Source organism: Oncorhynchus nerka, linkage group LG16 (assembly GCF_034236695.1).
Source record: "Oncorhynchus nerka isolate Pitt River linkage group LG16, Oner_Uvic_2.0, whole genome shotgun sequence".
In the NCBI taxonomy this organism is placed as follows: domain Eukaryota; kingdom Metazoa; phylum Chordata; class Actinopteri; order Salmoniformes; family Salmonidae; genus Oncorhynchus; species Oncorhynchus nerka.
In genome coordinates, this window is record NC_088411.1 from 44,575,750 (window position 1) to 44,596,775 (window position 21,026).

The 21,026-nt window shown below is 41.9% G+C and overlaps 1 protein-coding gene across 1 annotated transcript in view; it reads right to left on the reverse strand.

Moving 5' to 3' along the window:
- Positions 1 to 1,880: 1,880 nt before the first annotated feature.
- LOC115126539 (cadherin-related family member 1-like) overlaps positions 1,881 to 21,026 on the reverse strand; it is a 50,435-nt gene continuing 31,289 nt past the window's right edge. The window contains exons 13-16 of the mRNA XM_065002694.1: positions 19,782 to 19,849; positions 18,013 to 18,241; positions 13,807 to 14,061; positions 1,881 to 4,813 (exon numbers count right to left, since the gene is read on the reverse strand). Coding sequence (XP_064858766.1) covers positions 4,193 to 4,813; positions 13,807 to 14,061; positions 18,013 to 18,241; positions 19,782 to 19,849 — 1,173 coding nt within the window. The 3' untranslated portion in view covers positions 1,881 to 4,192. The remainder of the gene's footprint in view (positions 4,814 to 13,806; positions 14,062 to 18,012; positions 18,242 to 19,781; positions 19,850 to 21,026) is intronic.

Consider the following 21,026-nt stretch of genomic DNA (forward strand, 5'->3'; position numbering starts at 1 on the left):
GGTGGGTTTGACTACTGAACTGGGTTAGGTGGGTTTGACTACTGAACTGAGTTAGGTGGGTTTGACTACTGAACTGACTGAGGTGGGTTTGACTACTGAACTGCCTGTTGTTGGGTTTGACTCATGAACTGAGTGAGGTGGGTTTGACTACTGAACTGCCTGTTGTTGGGTTTGACTCATGAACTGAGTGAGGTGGGTTTGACTACTGAACTGTCTTTTGTTGGGTTTGACTCATGAACTGAGTTAGGTGGGTTTGACTCATGAACTGAGTTAGGTGGGTTTGACTACTGAACTGAGTTAGGTGGGTTTGACTACTGAACTGCCTGTTGTTGGGTTTGACTCATGAACTGAGTTAGGTGGGTTTGACTCATGAACTGAGTTAGGTGGGTTTGACTCATGAACTGAGTTAGGTGGGTTTGACTCATGAACTGAGTTAGGTGCGTTTGACTACTGAACTGAGTGAGGTGGGTTTGACTACTGAACTGAGTTAGGTGGGTTTGACTACTGAACTGAGTTAGGTGGGTTTGACTACTGAACTGAGTTAGGTGGGTTTGACCACTGAACTGAGTTAGGTGGGTTTGACTACTGAACTGAGTTAGGTGGGTTTGACTACTGCACACCTTTGATTGAATCCCAGACTTTGTGTGCTTGAACTGAATAATGACATACAGTACTATACAGTACTATACAGTACAGACACAAACATTTATTTTTATTTACTTTATTCATAATTTATTGCACCACACAAAATAATATTTTTTTCTTCTTTCAAATCAAATTCCAACATACACATACCAATAACTGATAGACACAAACAAACAACAACTATATCTCCTCTGCCCAGACCTGCCTGGTCACTTCTCCATCTCTAGTACCTACCTGGTCACTCCTCCATCCCTACTGTAGTACCTGCCTGGTCACTCCTCCATCCCTAGTACCTGCCTGGTCACTCCTCCATCCCTAGTACCTGCCTGGTCACTCCTCCATCCCTACTGTAGTACCTGCCTGGTCACTCCTCCATCCCTAGTACCTGCCTGGTCACTCCTCCATCCCTACTGTAGTACCTGCCTGGTCACTCCTCCATCCCTACTGTAGTACCTGCCTGGTCACTCCTCCATCCCTACTGTAGTACCTGCCTGGTCACTCCTCCATCCCTAGTACCTGCCTGGTCACTCCTCCATCCCTAGTACCTCCCTGGTCACTCCTCCATCCCTACTGTAGTACCTGCCTGGTCACTCCTCCATCCCTAGTACCTGCCTGGTCACTCCTCCATCCCTACTGTAGTACCTGCCTGGTCACTCCTCCATCCCTAGTACCTGCCTGGTCACTCCTCCATCTCTAGTACCTGCCTGGTCACTCCTCCATCCCTAGTACCTGCCTGGTCACTCCTCCATCCCTAGTACCTGCCTGGTCACTCCTCCATCCCTAGTACCTCCCTGGTCACTCCTCCATCTCTAGTACCTGCCTGGTCACTCCTCCATCTCTAGTACCTGCCTGGTCACTCCTCCATCCCTAGTACCTGCCTGGTCACTCCTCCGTCCCTAGTACCTGCCTGGTCACTCCTCCATCCCTAGTACCTGCCTGGTCACTCCTCCATCCCTAGTGTAGTACCATTATTGTTTGCCACATGGCCTTAAATTGTACCAATTTGTTTTTCTTGGTTACTATTTCAATAAATCATGATGTTTTTCCTTTGTGTTAATGATGGAGGAGTCATTGATTGTTTTTTTTCCCAAGATGTTTAATGAGAAAATAATCGTCCAGCCCGTTTGATATCTCAGTACACTCCCACAAACATATTTCTGTAGTTCTAGTTTTAATTTATTGTTTTCTGAAACTTAAATCTAGTTCATAAGAACAAACAAGATCCCCACATAATATAATTATTTTTCAAATATTTATTCAAAATGATAAATATAAAGACAATATAAAGTTTTCACCTAAAGGGACAGGCATGTGTTATACAGCATACATACAGTACATACACAGAAACTATTTGATTATTATGTATCCAAAACATTTTCATAAAGTGTGTACATACTGTACACAGCGTGGAAGTGAATGCTTAAAAATCCTGACCAAGTTTATGGCCAATTTTGAGAAACAGTGATTATATTGACTCACGTGTAAATAAATTATTAGCTAATCTGCCTAATCTAGGGTGACTGATTTCTACAGTTTATTGACTGAAGCAACAAAAAGATCCCTTCAGTTAAATGAGCAATCCAACACCAATCCAACACCAATCTAACACCAATCCAACACTAATCCACCACCAATCCAATACCAATCCACCACCAATCCAACACCAATACACCACCAATCCAATACCAATCCACCACCAATCCAACACCAATACAACACCAATCCAACACCAATACACCACCAATCCAACACCAATCCACCACCAATCCAACACCAATCCACCACCAATCCAACACCAATACAACACCAATCCAACACCAATACAACACCAATCCAACACCAATACACCACCAATCCAACACCAATACACCACCAATCCAACACCAATCCAATACCAATCCACCACCAATCCAACACCAATCCACCACCAATCCACCAATCCAACACTAATCCACCACCAATCCAATACCAATCCAGTAACCAATCCAATACCAACCCACCACCCATCCAACACCAATCCAACACCAATCCAACACCAATCCACCAATCCAATACCAATACAACACCAATCTAACACCAATCCAACACCAATCCACCACCAATCCAACACCAATCCAATACCAATCCAATACCAATCCACCACCAATCCAACATCAATCCAACACCAATCCAACAGTAATCCACCCAATTAAAAGATTACCCTTTAGAAATGCAAAAGCATTTAAGAAGAAAAAGCAAGTGATTTGAAACAAGAGCTTCAGAATCTTCTCTACTTCAAAATATGACCAACACCATTAGAATGTCACTACACTAATACTTCTCCTACATTTAACATGTGGACTGACCAGATTGTTGACTTTCTTCTTGAAAAGCTCACGTATGACCTCCGCAAGAAACAGAACCAAGTTTGATAGACTCTGGTCTCCACGACTCAACTATATTTCAAACTGGACAGAGTGAATGGGGTGATTAGGGGAAATGAGCAGATACATATTGTGTAAGGTGCTGTTAAAACAAATTATTTGCTCGTCTTCTCAGTTAAGGTTGGAAATAGCTAACAAGAACCTTGATAGTGCTGCTGCAAGTTTATTTATTTTATTTTTTTACAGTTTTTTTTATTATTATTTGTCAGTTGTTTTTTTAATGTATTTTGTCTGTCACATCTGTGAATGTGGAATGTGTTTTGTTGGTTGATTGAAACACTAAAGAAATAAAACTTTAAATTGAAAAAAAAAAAAAAAAAAAAAGAATGTCACTTCAGAGGTCTATGAGCACTTCATGTTTAAAAGCAACGGCATTTATCCTGTCAAGAATATCTCATATTTTATAGCTATACTATAGTCTTTATATACCGTTAGCTGCATTATCACTTTGATGCACAAGTCAAAGTGAGTACATTTGCCAGGCAACATAGTTTACACATTAATCCGTATTCTATATTATAGCACTATTAATGAAAACATTGCATGATCTTAGGCAAATAAAATACAACTTTTCAGGAAATGTCAGGAACACACGTTCAGTTCTGTATACACATAAATGCTCAGTAATCCTTCCCTCAGACATGGCTCAGTAGTTCCCCCTCGGACATTCTTGTTAACATGTTGTTTCCCTCAAGATGGCAGCAATGCAAAAGATTTATCTAACAGGGATCCCATTACACGATCTTCAAGATGGCAGCGCAGAAACATGTCTAGGTATTTCTAATGCTGGATGACAGAGGGTGCATCCCAAGAGGCACCCTATTCCCTAAATACTGCACTATTCTGGACCAGGGCCCAAGTATCCAACGTGATGTTAACATCTTTAAGAACACGTGTAGAAGTGGTTGGATTAAATAGGTTCAATAAAATGTGTTGCAACATTGCTTTGACAAAGGACTTGCTTTGAAATTGTGTCGTCAATAACATTTTAAAGGAAATGAACATGCTGTCCTCAACCTTCCTTTACATTTGCAGTTTTACAATCCTAGGACTGAGTAACTTTCAGAAGTCGAGACAATTACTGACAGATTGGTTAGAGTGAAAACACACTACAACAATCAGATTTAATAATAGCTTGAGTTGCTCTCAATGATTTTCTGCTCTAGTCTCATTTTGAGTTCAGAGACCAGGGCTGAGCTGACGGGGATCCTAGAAGTGTCAGAGCTGATGTTGATCTCCCTGCTCGGGCTGGATCTCCTGGAACCAGTGGAGGTCAGGCCCCCAGAGACGGTGGGCACTGCTGCCCAGTGCCGGGGCCTCTCACTGGGCCTGGGGTTGGAGGATGGAGGAGGGCAGGATGGAGGGGGCAGGCAGGGAGCTCTAGGGGGCGTAGGCTTGGGTTTTGACCTGGAGCACCGGGGGCCGCCTTTGTTGTTGAGGTTTACGTTGACACTCCCTGCTTCCTGGTCGCCTACAATGAACTTGTTTGACGAGTCATTTCCGCTACCACGGAACGGTACGTTAAAAGTCCACGGCTTGCGGTCCCTTGGCGGTCTCCGTCTGATGACGATGCGACGTGCCGGCATTATCCTGTTGGACTTGGTGTTGCGCAAGAACGTAGCCGTGGAGATCAAGACAGTGATCCCTACCAATATGCTGATGACACCAGCGACCATGCCAAGGGCCTTCATTGGGTTGTCCCTACTTTGCAATAAAAAGTCTGCCAGAGGCCCATTGATTTGAGTCTGTAAAAAAGCACAAAGAGAAATACTTTTAATCACGGGACTAGATTATCAAACATTTTAAACATTCACCATTTTAGGGTCCAAAGCATGTAGGCAAGCAGTGAGGTCAGACATGGATGATCCAAGCACCGACAGAGGAGCCTCAGACAGACTACATCTCTATAACAGTACTGACAGAGGAGCTCCAGACAGACTACATCTCTATAACAGTACTGACAGAGGAGCTCCAGACAGACTACATCTCTATAACAGTAACAGTACTGACAGAGGAGCCTTAGACAGACTACATCTCTATAACAGTACTGACAGAGGAGCTCCAGACAGACTACATCTCTATAACAGTAACAGTACTGACAGAGGAGCCTCAGACAGACTACATCTCTATAACAGTACTGACAGAGGAGCCCCAGACAGACTACATCTCTATAACAGTACTGACAGAGGAGCTCCAGACAGACTACATCTCTATAACAGTACTGACAGAGGAGCCCCAGACAGACTACATCTCTATAACAGTACTGACAGAGGAGCCTCAGACAGACTACATCTCTATAACAGTACTGACAGAGGAGCCTCAGACAGACTACACCTCTATAACAGTAACAGTACTGACAGAGGAGCCTCAGACAGACTACATCTCTATAACAGTACTGACAGAGGAGCTCCAGACAGACTACACCTCTATAACAGTAACAGTACTGACAGAGGAGCTCCAGACAGACTACATCTCTATAACAGTAACAGTACTGACAGAGGAGCCTCAGACAGACTACATCTCTATAACAGTACTGACAGAGGAGCCTCAGACAGACTACATCTCTATAACAGTACTGACAGAGGAGCCCCAGACAGACTACATCTCTATAACAGTACTGACAGAGGAGCCTCAGACAGACTACATCTCTATAACAGTACTGACAGAGGAGCTCCAGACAGACTACATCTCTATAACAGTAACAGTACTGACAGAGGAGCCTCAGACAGACTATCTCTATAACAGTAACAACATGATGACTGCAGGTGGTCCTTTGTGGCTCAGTTGGGGGGGGAAAGCATGGGTTCAGAAACACCAACGTTGGGGGTTTAATTCCCACAGGAAGCTCATAGATGCGCCAATGAAGTATGTACTCACTCTACTGGATAAAAACATCTGTTAACAGGCATATACAGTGGGGAGAACAAGTATTTGATACACTGCCGATTGTGCAGGTTTTCCCACTTACAAAGCATGTAGAGGTCTGTAATTTGTATCATAGGTACACTTCAACTGTGAGAGACGGAATCTAAAACAAAAATCCAGAAAATCACATTGTATGATTTCTAAGTAATTAATTTGCATTTTATTTTATGACGTAAGTATTTGATACATCAGAAAAGCAGAAATTAATATTTGGTACAGAAACCTTTGTTTGCAATTACAGAGATCATACGTTTCCTGTAGTTCTTGACCAGGTTTGCACACACTGCAGCAGGGATTTTGGCCCACTCCTCCATACAGACCTTCTCCAGATCCTTCAGGTTTCGGGGCGGTCGCTGTGCAATACAGACTTTCAGCTCCCTCCAAAGATTTTCTATTGGGTTCAGGTCTGGAAACTGGCTAGGCCAATCCAGGACCTTGAGATGCTTCTTACGGAGCCACTCCTTTTGTCTCATCAGACCACATGACCTTCTCCCATTCCTCCTCTGGATCATCCAGATGGTCATTGGCAAACTTCAGATGGGCCTGGACATCCGCTGGCTTGAGCAGGGGGACCTTGCGTGCGCTGCAGGATTTTAATCCATGATGGCGTAGTGTGTTACTAATAGTTTTCTTTGAGACTGTGGTCCCAGCTCTCTTCAGGTCATTGACCAGGTCCTGCCGTGTAGTTCTGGGCTGATCCCTCACCTTCCTCATGATCATTGATGCCCCATGAGGTGAGATCTTGCATAGAGCCCCAGACCGAGGGTGATTGACCGTCATCTTGAACTTCTTCCATTTTCAAATAATTGCGCCAACAGTTATTGCCTTCTCACCAAGCTGCTTGCCTATTGGGGCGGCAGGGTAGCCTAGTGGTTAGAGTGTTGGACTAGTAACCGGAAGGTTGCAACCCCTGAGCTGACAAGGTACAAATCTGTCGTTCTGCCCCTGAACAGGCAGTTAACCCACTGTTCCTAGGCCATCATTGAAAATAAGAATTTGTTCTTAACTGACTTGCCTGGTAAAATAAATTAAAATTGTCCTGTAGCCCATTCCAGCCATGTGCAGATCTACAATTTTACCCTGATGTCTTACACATCTCTCTGGTCTTGGCCATTGTGGAGAAGTTGGAGTGTGTGGACAGGTGTATTTTATACAGGTAACGAGTTCAAACAGGTGCAGTTAATACAGGTAATGAGTGGAGAACAGGAGGGCTTCTTAAAGAACAACTGTCAGGTCTGTGAGAGCCAGAGTTCATACTGGTTGGTAGGTGATCAAATACTTATGTCATGCAATAAAATGCTAATTAATTACTTAAAAATCATACAATGTGATTTTCTGGATTTTTGTTTTAGATTCCGTCTCTCACAGTTGAAGTGTACCTATGATAAACAATTACAGACCTCTACATGCTTTGTAAGTAGGAAAACCTGCAGAATCTGCAGTTTGTCAAATACTTGTTCTCCCCACTGTATGATATTACGATATATGCGTTTGACGCTGATCCATTCATCCCAGCCTGCTGTGACTGTTGATCATCGAGGCTTAGGATGTGACCCAAATTACAACCTATTCCCTACATGGTGCCCTGCCCGGTGGGCTCATCAGAACTGTCTGTTCCATCTGTTCACTAGCATGTTTCTGATGAGGATTAAGTTCCTGTGACAGGTTCACAAAGCACTGCATTGACAGCTACTGGGTCTCCCTGGTTGATGTGAGAGATTATTCTGTTCTTCTGACAAAGGAACTCAAATAGACACTGGGCCTGAAATTAAATGACTTGTTTTTTATTTTTAAATGACATGTTTGTTCCTTCAGTATAGTTGTTAGTATAGTAAACTGTTTAAAGTATGCTATGTTAAGTAGTTGGGTTAGTTAAGGTTAGAAGGCTATGTTAAGTAGTTGGGTTAGTTAAGGTTGGAAGGCTATGTTAAGTAGTTGGGTTAGTTAAGGTTGGAAGGCTATGTTAAGTAGTTGGGTTAGTTAAGGTTGGAAGGCTATGTTAAGTAGTTGGGTTAGTTAAGGTTAGAAGGCTATGGTAAGGGTTTGGGTTAGTTAAGGTTAGAAGGCTATGTTAAGTAGTTGGGTTAGTTAAGGTTGGAAGGCTATGTTAAGTAGTTGGGTTAGTTAAGGTTGGAAGGCTATGGTAAGGGTTTGGGTTAGTTAAGGTTAGAAGGCTATGGTAAGGGTTTGGGTTAGTTAAGGTTGGAAGGCTATGGTAAGGGTTTGGGTTAGTTAAGGTTAGAAGGCTATGGTAAGGGTTTGGGTTAGTTAAGGTTAGAAGGCTATGGTAAGGGTTTGGGTTAGTTAAGGTTAGAAGGCTATGGTAAGGGTTAGTTAAGATTAGAAGGCTATGGTAAGGTTTTGGGTTAGTTAAGGTTAGAAGGCTATGGTAAGGGTTAGTTAAGGTTAGAAGGCTATGGTAAGGGTTAGTTAAGGTTAGAAGGCTATGCTAAGGGTTAGTTAAGGTTAGAAGGTTATGGTAAGGGTTAGTTAAGATTAGAAGGCTATGGTAAGGTTTTGGGTTAGTTAAGGTTAGAAGGTTATGGTAAGGGTTAGTTAAGGTTAGAAGGCTATGGTAAGGGTTTGGGTTAGTTAAGGTTAGAAGGTTATGGTAAGGGTTAGTTAAGGTTAGAAGGTTATGGTAAGGGTTTGGGTTAGTTAAGATTAGAAGGCTATGGTAAGGTTTTGGGTTAGTTAAGGTTAGAAGGTTATGGTAAGGGTTAGTTAAGGTTAGAAGGCTATGGTAAGGGTTAGTTAAGGTTAGAAGGCTATGGTAAGGGTTTGGGTTAGTTAAGGTTAGAAGGCTATGGTAAGGGTTTGGGTTAGTTAAGGTTAGAAGGCTATGGTAAGGGTTAGTTAAGGTTAGAAGGCTATGGTAAGAGTTTGGGTTAGTTAAGGTTAGAAGGCTATGGTAAGGGTTTGGGTTAGTTAAGGTTAGAAGGCTGTGGTAAGGGTTTGGGATAGTTAAGGTAAGGGTTAGGTAACGTAGGTTTAAACTCTTTACAACCCAGTGATGCCGATGCTCACCACAGCCATAGTCAGCAAAAAAATAAATTGACCCAGAGATAATTTCAGGTCTGCTGAGCACAAACTTGAGCGTTGTGAAACTTCTGTGCAACTTCCAGCGCGCATGTCCTGTAAACGCCCACGTCCTGTAAACACCCACGTCCTGTAAACACCCACGTCCTGTAAACACCCATGTCCTGTAAACACCCACGTCCTGTAAACACCCACGTCCTGTAAACACCCACGTCCTGTAAAACACCCACGTCCTGTAAACACCCACGTCCTGTAAACACGTCCTGTAAACACCCATGTCCTGTAAACACCCACGTCCTGTAAACACCCACGTCCTGTAAACACCCATGTCCTGTAAACACCCACGTCCTGTAAACACCCACGTCCTGTAAACACCCACGTCCTGTAAACGCCCATGTCCTGTAAACGCCCATGTCCTGTAAACACCCACGTCCTGTAAACACCCACGTCCTGTAAACACCCACGTCCTGTAAACACCCATGTCCTGTAAACACCCATGTCCTGTAAACACCCATGTCCTGTAATAAGTTACAGTTTTAACAGTGGTCAAGTAGGCTGCTGTGGCTATTTGATCGTGATGTAGGGCCTACCAGAGTGGCCTACCATCAAAAACTATGGAGAAAATGCATCCCATAATATGTTAACATGGAAATAGCTGTTCTATCATTCAGCCTACAGTAGCTGCCAATGTGTGGTGTTCAATGTAAGCCTACATTCCCAGATAACATGCAGGGCTTCACATTAACCTGTTTATCTACGTGTCCTTCAGACACGGAGGTGACTGAAAATGTTGTTGTGTTGTTCGATGCAAAATACCACTTTACAAAATAAAATGCATTATCATTCCCATAGCATTATTACAGAGTCAGACACATTATGCTCCCCTCTGCCTATTGGCTACTGAGCTTATTCAAGCCTGTCTCAAAATAAAACACTGCCACTTTAAGTTTAAAAAAATAAATAATAATAATCAGTTATTTACCTGACTGGCTTTTCAAAGACATCTAGAAATGTACATATTTTGGACTCTTGTAGAAAGTATAAAAACAACAGTTCTTTTGCTGTATTTGTTGACAGTCTCTCTCTAGTCGTGGTTTTAAACGTTTTGAAGTCTCAATTTTGCTGTAGATTTATTTTATGCCTGCTCACGTCACTGCAGACATCCGATTGGCCAGCGGTTTATAGCGCACTTGATTTGCTCTCTGGGCCCACCAGACAAGGTCATCTGAGACATCCGATTGGCCAGCGGTAGGTTTATAGTGCACTTGATTTGCTCTCTGGGCCCACCAGACACGGTCATCTGAGAAATCCGATTGGCCAGCGGTAGGTTTATAGTGCACTTGATTTGCTCTCCGGGCCCACCAGACACGGTCATCTGAGACATCCGATTGGCCAGCGGTAGGTTTATAGTGCACTTGATTTGCTCTCCGGGCCCACCAGACACGGTCATCTGAGACATCCGATTGGCCAGCGGTAGTTTTATAGTGCACTTGATTTGCTCTCCGGGCCCACCAGACACGGTCATCTGAGACATCCGATTTGCCAGCGGTAGGTTTATAGTGCACTTGATTTGCTCTCTGGGCCCACCAGACACGGTCATCTGAGACATCCGATTGGCCAGCGGTAGGTTTATAGTGCACTTGATTTGCTCTCCGGGCCCACCAGACACGGTCATCTGAGACATCCGATTGGCCAGCGGTAGGTTTATAGTGCACTTGATTTGCTCTCTGGGCCCACCAGACACGGTCATCTGAGACATCCGATTGGCCAGCGGTAGGTTTATAGTGCACTTGATTTGCTCTCTGGGCCCACCAGACACGGTCATCTGAGACATCCGATTGGCCAGCGGTAGGTTTATAGTGCACTTGATTTGCTCTCTGGGCCCACCAGACACGGTCATCTGAGACATCCGATTGGCCAGCGGTAGGTTTATAGTGCACTTGATTTGCTCTCTGGGCCCACCAGACACGGTCATCTGAGACATCCGATTGGCCAGCGGTAGGTTTATAGTGCACTTGATTTGCTCTCTGGGCCCACCAGACACGGCAGTTATTACCTTCAGACATAAGACATGTTCAAAATGGCAACAGTTCTCCTAGCCAGCGCGCAGGGCAGCTGAATCAGGTGCACCAAGTACCACCGACAGCACAAGACTAAATCATTAAAAAGGAATACAAGGCTTTATCATTGTTTTGTTTTTTTACAGAAACGTTTGGCGATCGACTAGGAATGCTTAGGAGATGGACCAGTCGATCGTGCTCTAGAAAGTTGAGTGAAAATTCTATCTCCTGCATCTCTCTGTGGACTGATATTTCTAAGTGGCAGTCATGGGGAGCTGCATCTTAGAGGGAACATTGGGTCAGCATTACGGTTAGATTAGGGTTAGGGTTATAACTCTACGGTTAGAGTTAGGTTATGGTTAGGGTTAGGTTAAGGTTAGGGTTCGAATTATGTTAAGGTTAGAATTATGTTCAGGTTAGAGTTAGGTTAAGGTTAGAGTTATGTTAGGTTAAGGTTAGAGTTAGGTTAAGGTTAGAGTTAGGTTAAGGTTAGAGTTAGGTTAAAGTTAGAGTTAGGTTAAGGTTAGAATTATGTTAAGGTTAGAATTATGTTAAGGTTAGAGTTAGGTTAAGGTTAGAGTTATGTTAAGGTTAGAGTTAGGTTAAGGTTAGAGTTAGGTTAAGGTTAGAGTTATGTTAAGGTTAGAGTTAGGTTAAGTTTGTAACTTTACAGTTAGGTTTAGAGATAGGTTAAGGTTAGAATTAGGTTTAGGTTAGGGTTGTAACTCTATGGTTAGGGTTTGAGTTAGGTTAAGGTTAGAGTTAGGTTAAGGTTAGAGTTAGGTTAAGGTTAGAGTTAGGTTAAGGTTAAGGTTAGAGTTAGGTTAAGGTTAGAGTTATGTTAAGGTTAGAGTTAGGTTAAAGTTAGAGTTATGTTAAGATTAGAGTTAGGTTAAGGTTAGAATTATGTTAAGGTTAGAGTTATGTTAAGATTAGAGTTAGGATAAGGTTAAGGTTAGAGTTAGGTTAAGGTTAGAGTTATGTTAAGGTTAGAGTTAGGTTAAGGTTAGAATTATGTTAAGGTTAGAGTTAGGTTAAGGTTAGAGTTATGTTAGGTTAAGGTTAGAGTTAGGTTAAGGTTAGAGTTATGTTAAGGTTAGAGTTAGGTTATGGTTAGAGTTAGGTTAGGTTAGAGTTAGGTTATGGTTAGAGTTAGGTTAAGGTTAGAGTTAGGTTATGGTTAGAGTTATGTTAAGGTTAGAGTTAGGTTAAGATTAGAGTTAGGTTAAGGTTAGAGTTAGGTTAAGTTTATAACTCTACAGTTAGGGTTAGAGTTAGGTTAAGGTTAGAATTATGTTAAGGTTAGGTTAAGGTTAGAGTTAGGTTAAGGTTAGGGTTAGAGTTAGGTTAAGGTTAGAATTATGTTAAGGTTAGAGTTATGTTAAGGTTAGAGTTATGTTAAGGTTAGAGTTAGGTTAAGTTTATAACTCTACAGTTAGGGTTAGAGTTAGGTTAAGGTTATGGTTAGGTTAAGGTTAAGGTTCGAGTTAGGTTAAGGTTCGAGTTATATTAAGGTTAGAGTTAGGTTAAGGTTAGAGTTATGTTAAGGTTAGAGTTAGGTTATGGTTAAGGTTAGGTTAAGGTTAGGGTTCGAGTTAGGTTAAGGTGAGAGTTATGTTAAGGTTAGTGTTAGGTTAAGGTTAGATTTATGTTAAGGTTAGAGTTAGGTTAAGGTTAGAGTTAGGTTAAGGTTAGAGTTATGTTAAGGTTAGAGTTAGGTTAAGTTTGTAACTTTACAGTTAGGTTTAGAGATAGGTTAAGGTTAGAATTAGGTTTAGGTTTAGGTTAGGGTTGTAACTCTATGGTTAGGGTTTGAGTTAGGTTAAGGTTAGAGTTAGGTTAAGGTTAGAGTTAGGTTAAGGTTAGAGTTAGGTTAAGGTTAAGGTTAGAGTTAGGTTAAGGTTAGAGTTATGTTAAGGTTAGAGTTAGGTTAAAGTTAGAGTTATGTTAAGATTAGAGTTAGGTTAAGGTTAGAATTATGTTAAGGTTAGAGTTATGTTAAGATTAGAGTTAGGATAAGGTTAAGGTTAGAGTTAGGTTAAGGTTAGAGTTATGTTAAGGTTAGAGTTAGGTTAAGGTAAGAGTTAGGTTAAAGTTAGAGTTAGGTTAAGGTTAGAATTATGTTAAGGTTAGAATTATGTTAAGGTTAGAGTTAGGTTAAGGTTAGAATTATGTTAAGGTTAGAATTATGTTAAGGTTAGAGTTAGGTTAAGGTTAGAGTTATGTTAGGTTAAGGTTAGAGTTAGGTTAAGGTTAGAGTTATGTTAAGGTTAGAGTTAGGTTAAGGTTAGAATTATGTTAAGGTTAGAGTTAGGTTAAGGTTAGAGTTAGGTTAAGGTTAGAGTTAGGTTAAGGTTAGAGTTATGTTAAGATTAGAGTTAGGTTAAGGTTAGAGTTAGGTTAAGGTTAGAGTTATGTTAAGGTTAGAGTTAGGTTAAGGTTAGAGTTAGGTTAAGGTTAGAGTTAGGTTAAGGTTAGAGTTATGTTAAGGTTAGAGTTAGGTTAAGGTTAGAGTTAGGTTAAGTTTCTAACTCTACAGTTAGGGTTAGAGATAGGTTAAGGTTAGAATTAGGTTTAGGTTTAGGTTAGAGTTAGGTTAAGTTTCTAACTCTACAGTTAGGGTTAGAGATAGGTTAAGGTTAGAATTAGGTTTAGGTTTAGGTTAGGGATATAACTCTACGGTTAGGGTTAAGGTCAGGAAACATTGAACTTACCGCCTCAATGATGTCGATGATGACCACGGCGGTAGTGCTGAAGGACGGAGACCCTCGGTCCCGGGCTTGGACCACCAGAGACCACCTGCAGTCCTTCTGCTTGGTGATGTTCTGCACGATCTCCATGGACTTGATGTAGGACTTCAGGTTGATCTCTCCAGTCTCTGCGTTGATGTCGAAGATGTTGTTCGGCTCAGCTTGCATGATGGAATACTCAATGATGTTATTGGGCGACCCTGCATCGGCATCTATTGCCTGAATGAAACGAGGAAAAATCGGCAAAAACCAAACACATGACTTAAAAATAATATTTCACCTTTATTTAACCAGGTAGGCTAGTTGAGAACACCTTTATTTAACCAGGTAGGCTAGTTGAGAACACCTTTATTTAACCAGGTAGGCTAGTTGAGAACACCTTTATTTAACCAGGTAGGCTAGTTGAGAACACCTTTATTTAACCAGGTAGGCCAGTTGAGAACACCTTTATTTAACCAGGTAGGCTAGTTGAGAACACCTTTATTTAACCAGGTAGGCTAGTTGAGAACACCTTTATTTAACCAGGTAGGCTAGTTGAGAACACCTTTATTTAACCAGGTAGGCTAGTTGAGAACACCTTTATTTAACCAGGTAGGCTAGTTGAGAACACCTTTATTTAACCAGGTAGGCTAGTTGAGAACACCTTTATTTAACCAGGTAGGCTAGTTGAGAACACCTTTATTTAACCAGGTAGGCTAGTTGAGAACACCTTTATTTAACCAGGTAGGCTAGTTGAGAACACCTTTATTTAACCAGGTAGGCTAGTTGAGAACACCTTTATTTAACCAGGTAGGCTAGTTGAGAACACCTTTATTTAACCAGGTAGGCTAGTTGAGAACACCTTTATTTAACCAGGTAGGCTAGTTGAGAACACCTTTATTTAACCAGGTAGGCTAGTTGAGAACACCTTTATTTAACCAGGTAGGCTAGTTGAGAACACCTTTATTTAACCAGGTAGGCTAGTTGAGAACAAGTTCTCATTTGCAACTGCGACCTGGCCAAGATAAAGCATAGCAGTGTGAACAGACAACACAGAGTTACACATGGAGTAAACAATTAACAAGTCAATAACACAGTAGAAAAAAAAGGGAGTCTATATACATTGTGTGCAAAAGGCATGAGGAGGTAGGCGAATAATTACAATTTTGCAGATTAACACTGGAGTGATAAATGATCAGATGGTCATGTACAGGTAGAGATATTGGTGTGCAAAAGAGCAGAAAAGTAAATAAATAAAAACAGTATGGGGATGAGGTAGGTAAAAATGGGTGGGCTATTTGCCGATAGACTATGTACAGCTGCAGCGATCGGTTAGCTGCTCAGATAGCAGATGTTTGAAGTTGGTGAGGGAGATAAAAGTCTCCAACTTCAGCGATTTTTGCAATTCGTTCCAGTCACAGGCAGCAGAGAACTGGAACGAAAGGCGGCCAAATGAGGTGTTGGCTTTAGGGATGATCAGTGAGATACACTTGCTGGAGCGCATGCTACGGATGGGTGTTGCCATCGTGACCAGTGAACTGAGATAAGGCGGAGCTTTACCTAGCATGGACTTGTAGATGACCTGGAGCCAGTGGGTCTGGCGACGAATATGTAGCGAGGGCCAGCCGACTAGAGCATACAAGTCGCAGTGGTAGGTGGTATAAGGTGCTTTAGTGACAAAACTAATGGCACTGTGATAAACTGCATCCAGTTTGCTGAGTAGAGTGTTGGAAGCAATTTTGTAGATGACTTGTATGAATAGAAAGCCGACTCTTGATTTGATTTTCGATTGGAGATGTTTGATATGAGTCTGGAAGGAGAGTTTACAGTCTAGCCAGACACCTAGGTACTTATAGATGTCCACATATTCAAGGTCGGAACCATCCAGGGTGGTGATGCTGGTCAGGCGTGCGGGTGCAGTCATCGAACGGTTGAAAAGCATGCATTTGGTTTTACTAGCGTTTAAGAGCAGTTGGAGGCCACGGAAGGAGTGTTGTATGGCATTGAAGCTCGTTTGGAGGTTAGATAGCACAGTGTCCAAGGACGGGCCGGAAGTATATAGAATGGTGTCGTCTGCGTAGAGGTGGATCAGGGAATCGCCCGCAGCAAGAGCAACATCATTGATATATACAGAGAAAATAGTCGGCCCGAGAATTGAACCCTGTGGCACCCCCATAGAGACTGCCAGAGGACCGGACAGCATGCCCTCCGATTTGACACACTGAACTCTGTCTGCAAAGTAATTGGTGAACCAGGCAAGGCAGTCATCCGAAAAACCGAGGCTACTGAGTCTGCCGATAAGAATATGGTGATTGACAGAGTCCAAAGCCTTGGCAAGGTCGATGAAGACGGCTGCACAGTATTGTCTTTTATCGATGGCGGTTATGATATCGTTTAGTACCTTGAGCGTGGCTGAGGTGCACCCGTGACCGGCTCGGAAACCAGATTGCACAGCGGAGAAGGTACGGTGGGATTCGAGATGGTCAGTGACCTGTTTGTTGAAATATATACTGTATATACTCTGAAGCGGTTCTGGATACACTCACATTTTACATTTCAGGTAATTATCATCCAAACATTCACTACACAGTTTTGACTAGGGTCGTAACGATTCATACAGTGTTTACTAGGGTTGTAATGATTCATACAGTGTTTACTAGGGTTGTAATGATTCATACAGTGTTTACTAGGGTTGTAACGATTCATACAGTGTTTACTAGAGTTGTAACGATTCATACAGTGTATTTAGGGTTGTAACGATTCATACAGTGTATTTAGGGTTGTAACGATCCATACAGTGTTTACTAGGGTGGTAACGATTCATACAGTGTTTACTAGGGTTGTAACGATTCATACAGTGTATTTAGGGTCGTAATGATTCATACAGTGTTTACCAGGGTTGTAATGATTCATACAGTGTTTACCAGGGTTGTAATGATTCATACAGTGTTTACTAGGGTTGTAACGATTCATACAGTGTATTTAGGGTTGTAATGATTCATACAGTGTTTACTAGGGTTGTAACGATTCATACAGTGTTTACTAGGGTTGTAACGATTCATACAGTGTTTACTAGGGTTGTAATGATTCATACAGTGTTTACTAGGGTTGTAACGATTCATACAGTGTATTTAGAGTCGTAATGATTCATACAGTGTTTACCAGGGTTGTAATGATTCATACAGTGTATTTAGAGTCGTAATGATTCATACAGTGTTTACCAGGGTTGTAATGATTCATACAGTGTATACTAGGGTCGTAATGATTCATACAGTGTTTACTAGGGTTGTAACGATTCATACAGTGTTTACTAGGGTTGTAATGATTCATACAGTGTTGACTAGGGTTGTAACGATTCATACAGTGTTTACTAGGGTTGTAACGATTCATACAGTGTATTTAGGGTTGTAACAATTCATACAGTGTTTACTAGGGTCGTAATGATTCATACAGTGTTTACTAGGGTTGTAACGATTCATACAGTGTATTTAGGGTTGTAACGATTCATACAGTGTTTACTAGGGTCGTAATGATTCATACAGTGTTTACTAGGGTCGTAATGATTCATACAGTGTTTACTAGGGTCGTAATGATTCATACAGTGTTTACTAGGGTCGTAATGATTCATACAGTGTTTACTAGGGTCGTATTGATTCATACAGTGTTTACTCGGACCAAACCGATGGCCAGTGAACCCCTAGGGAACACCTCTACACACCACACTGTACCTCCTTTAGGGATCTATAATTTGCCCCCTTTTTCTCCCCAATTTCGATCTTGTCTCATCGCTGCAACTCCGCAGCGGGCTCTGTAGAGGCGAAGGTCGAGTCATGCGTCCCGCGAAACATGACCTGCCAAACCGCACGTCTTAACACCCTTCCACTTAACCCGGAAGCCAGCCGGAGGAAACGCCGTTCAACTTCACGACCGAGGTCAGCCTGCAGGCGCCCGGTCTGCGACAAGGAGTAGCTAGAGTGCGATGAGACAAGTAAAGTCCCCCCGGCCAAACACTCCCCTAATCCGGACGACGCTGGGCCAATTGTGCGCTGCCCTATGGGACTCCTGGTCACGGCCGGTTGTAATACAGCCCGGGATCGAACCCGGGTCAGTAGTGACGCCTCTAGCAGTGCCTTAGACCGCTGCGCCACTCAGGAGGCCACTCTCATCTTATCTTATAGCTACTGTACATACCTCTACTTTAACAGGTGCACCAATGACCATGGTCCTCTCCACAAGGCTGTCGTCGAACTCTGGAGCATGGTCGTTGATGTCCAGGACAGTGACAAACACCTCCGCCAGGCTGTACTTTCCCTCGGTGTCCTCTGCCTTCACGTAGAAGTTGTACTTGGACTTGACCTCAGCATCCAGAATGGCCCAGGCCTGGGTGTATATGACGCCTGAAGACGGATGGATGAGAAACCTGGAATACACAACAGAGAGTGGATTGGCAGTATAATAGTAGTATATTGGGAGTATAATGGCTGTTTGATAGCCTTATATTGGCAGAATTTTAGCGGCATATTGGCAGTATATTAGCAGTATATTGGCAGTATTTTAGGAGTATATTGGCAGTATATTGGCAGTATATGAGCAGTATATTGGCAATATTTTAGGAGTATATTGGTAGTATATTGACAGTATGGCAGTATATTGGTAGTATATTGGCAGTATATTGGCAGTATATTGACAGTATGGCACTATATTGGCAGTATATTGGCAGTATTTTAGGAGTATATTGGCAGTATATTGGCAGTATATTAGCAGTATATTGGCAATATTTTAGGAGTATATTGGTAGTATATTGCCAGTATGGCAGTATATTGGCAGTATATTGGCACTATATTAGCAGTATATTGGTAGTATATTGACAGTATGGCAGTATATTGGCAGTATATTGGCAGTATATTGACAGTATGGCAGTATATTGGCAGTATATTGACAGTATGGCACTATATTGGCAGTATATTGGCACTATATTGGCAGTATATTGGCAGTATATTAGCAGTATATTGGCAGTATATTGACAGTATGGCAGTATATTGGCAGTATATTAGCAGTATATTGGCACTATATTAGCAGTATATTGGCAGTATATTAGAAGTATATTGGTAGTATATTGACAGTATGGCAGTATATTGGCAGTATATTAGCAGTATATTGGCAGTATATTAGCAGTATATTGGCAGTATATTGGCAGTATATTGGCAGTATATTGGCAGTATATTGACAGTATGGCAGTATATTGGCAGTATATTAGCAGTATATTGGCAGTATATTCGAAGTATATTGGTTGTATATTGACAGTTACAGTTTAATCTTGGATTAAAACGTATGTCAAGAAAGTCCTGTGGTCCAGATGCTGGATAAAGTTTTCTGTATTATCCACAAAGGTAATTATTCGTCCAGTACACATTTTGTATGTCCAATGTTGTTAAAGTGGCACATATTCAGCCATTTTCAATCATTTTCCTTTCACAATGTATTCCCTGTGAAAATTAACAAATACAAAGCAACCTGTTAACTTTAACACGTTTAGAATTAAATTTCCCGTGTCAAGACGGCTAGCAAAGCTGGAAGATAAATTGAGACTTGTTTTTTTCAATGTACTGCCTGCCTTGCTTTCCATAGCAGAGCTCCAGCTGTCACATTGCATGTTAATTGGCCCTCTCTACATGGGGCATCCAAGCCTGGCAGGCTATTTCTTACCCTACAATCCAATTACGAGATTAACCAGTCAGTATCTTGCTGCCATCTTAGAGGAAGCTGGTACAGGGGAAAGGGGAGGAGCTACAGTCTACCAGCAGAGCCAATGATGTTACAAATAATGATATTGTATAAGTGATCATTTCTTTTGCCCATTTTGATCTATTCAACTGGCTCCACATCAACCGAGGAAGTGATTTTACACAGATCATCATGTCCGACAATCACTGGTGTTGGCAGGACTCTACTGCACTTACAGATCATATCTGGATCCATAGATGGAGTACTTGACTTCACCCCAAAGGCCAGAGTCTGGATCATTGGCCTGGAACGCAACCAAGAAAAGGGGAGTTAGAACACTGGAACAGAACATAGAGTAGACTAGAGGAGAGAATTTAGAATACTGATAGAACACTGGAACGGAACATAGAGTAGACTAGAGGAGAGAATTTAGAATGCTGATAGAACACTGGAACGGAACATAGAGTAGACTAGAGGAGAGAATTTAGAATGCTGATAGAACACTGGAACGGAACATAGAGTAGACTAGAGGAGAGAATTTAGAATGCTGATAGAACACTGGAACGGAACATAGAGTAGACTAGAGGAGAGAATTTAGAATGCTGATAGAACACTGGAACGGAACATAGAATAGACTAGAGGAGAGAATTTAGAATGCTGATAGAACACTGGAACTGAACATAGAGTAGACTAGAGGAGAGAATTTAGAATGCTGATAGAACACTGGAACGGAACATAGAGTAGACTAGAGGAGAGAATTTAGAATGCTGATAGAACACTGGAACGGAACATAGAGTAGACTAGAGGAGAGAATTTAGAACGGAACATAGAGGATACAGTAGAAGTTAGAATGCTGGTAGAATACTGGAACGGAACATAGAGGATACAGTAGAAGTTAGAATGCTGGTAGAATACTGGAACGGAACATAGAGGATACAGTAGAAGTTAAAATGCTGGTAGAATACTGGAACGGAACATAGAGGATACAGTAGAAGTTAGAATGCTGGTAGAATACTGGAACGGAACATAGAGGATACAGTAGAAGTTAGAATGCTGGTAGAATACTGGAACGGAACATAGAGGATACAGTAGAAGTTACATCAAGCTCACGAGAATTTCCGGGCTCTTCAAAAATAATCTAATCCCACCGGCAATAAACACTTATCAAACATTTTATTTATCCATAATTAATGTATAAACATATTATGGTATCAATTTATTGATAATATTAACAACTTATATTTTTGTGGACAATATTGTTGAGTAGGGAGTCCATTGGGACTCATCTCCTGAGAGAAGATCATAGAATGACTATCCATTAGCTGATTGGAACAGTGTGAGGATAAGGTCAAACACGATGTGAGGGGGATTTCACCCCAGCAGGGGCTGTCTACTCAGCTCTATCCAATTCCCTGGGGGTGAGTAGCACACGGCCACACAAGGACATCACAGGGTAAAGGTCAATATGATAAACCCTAACG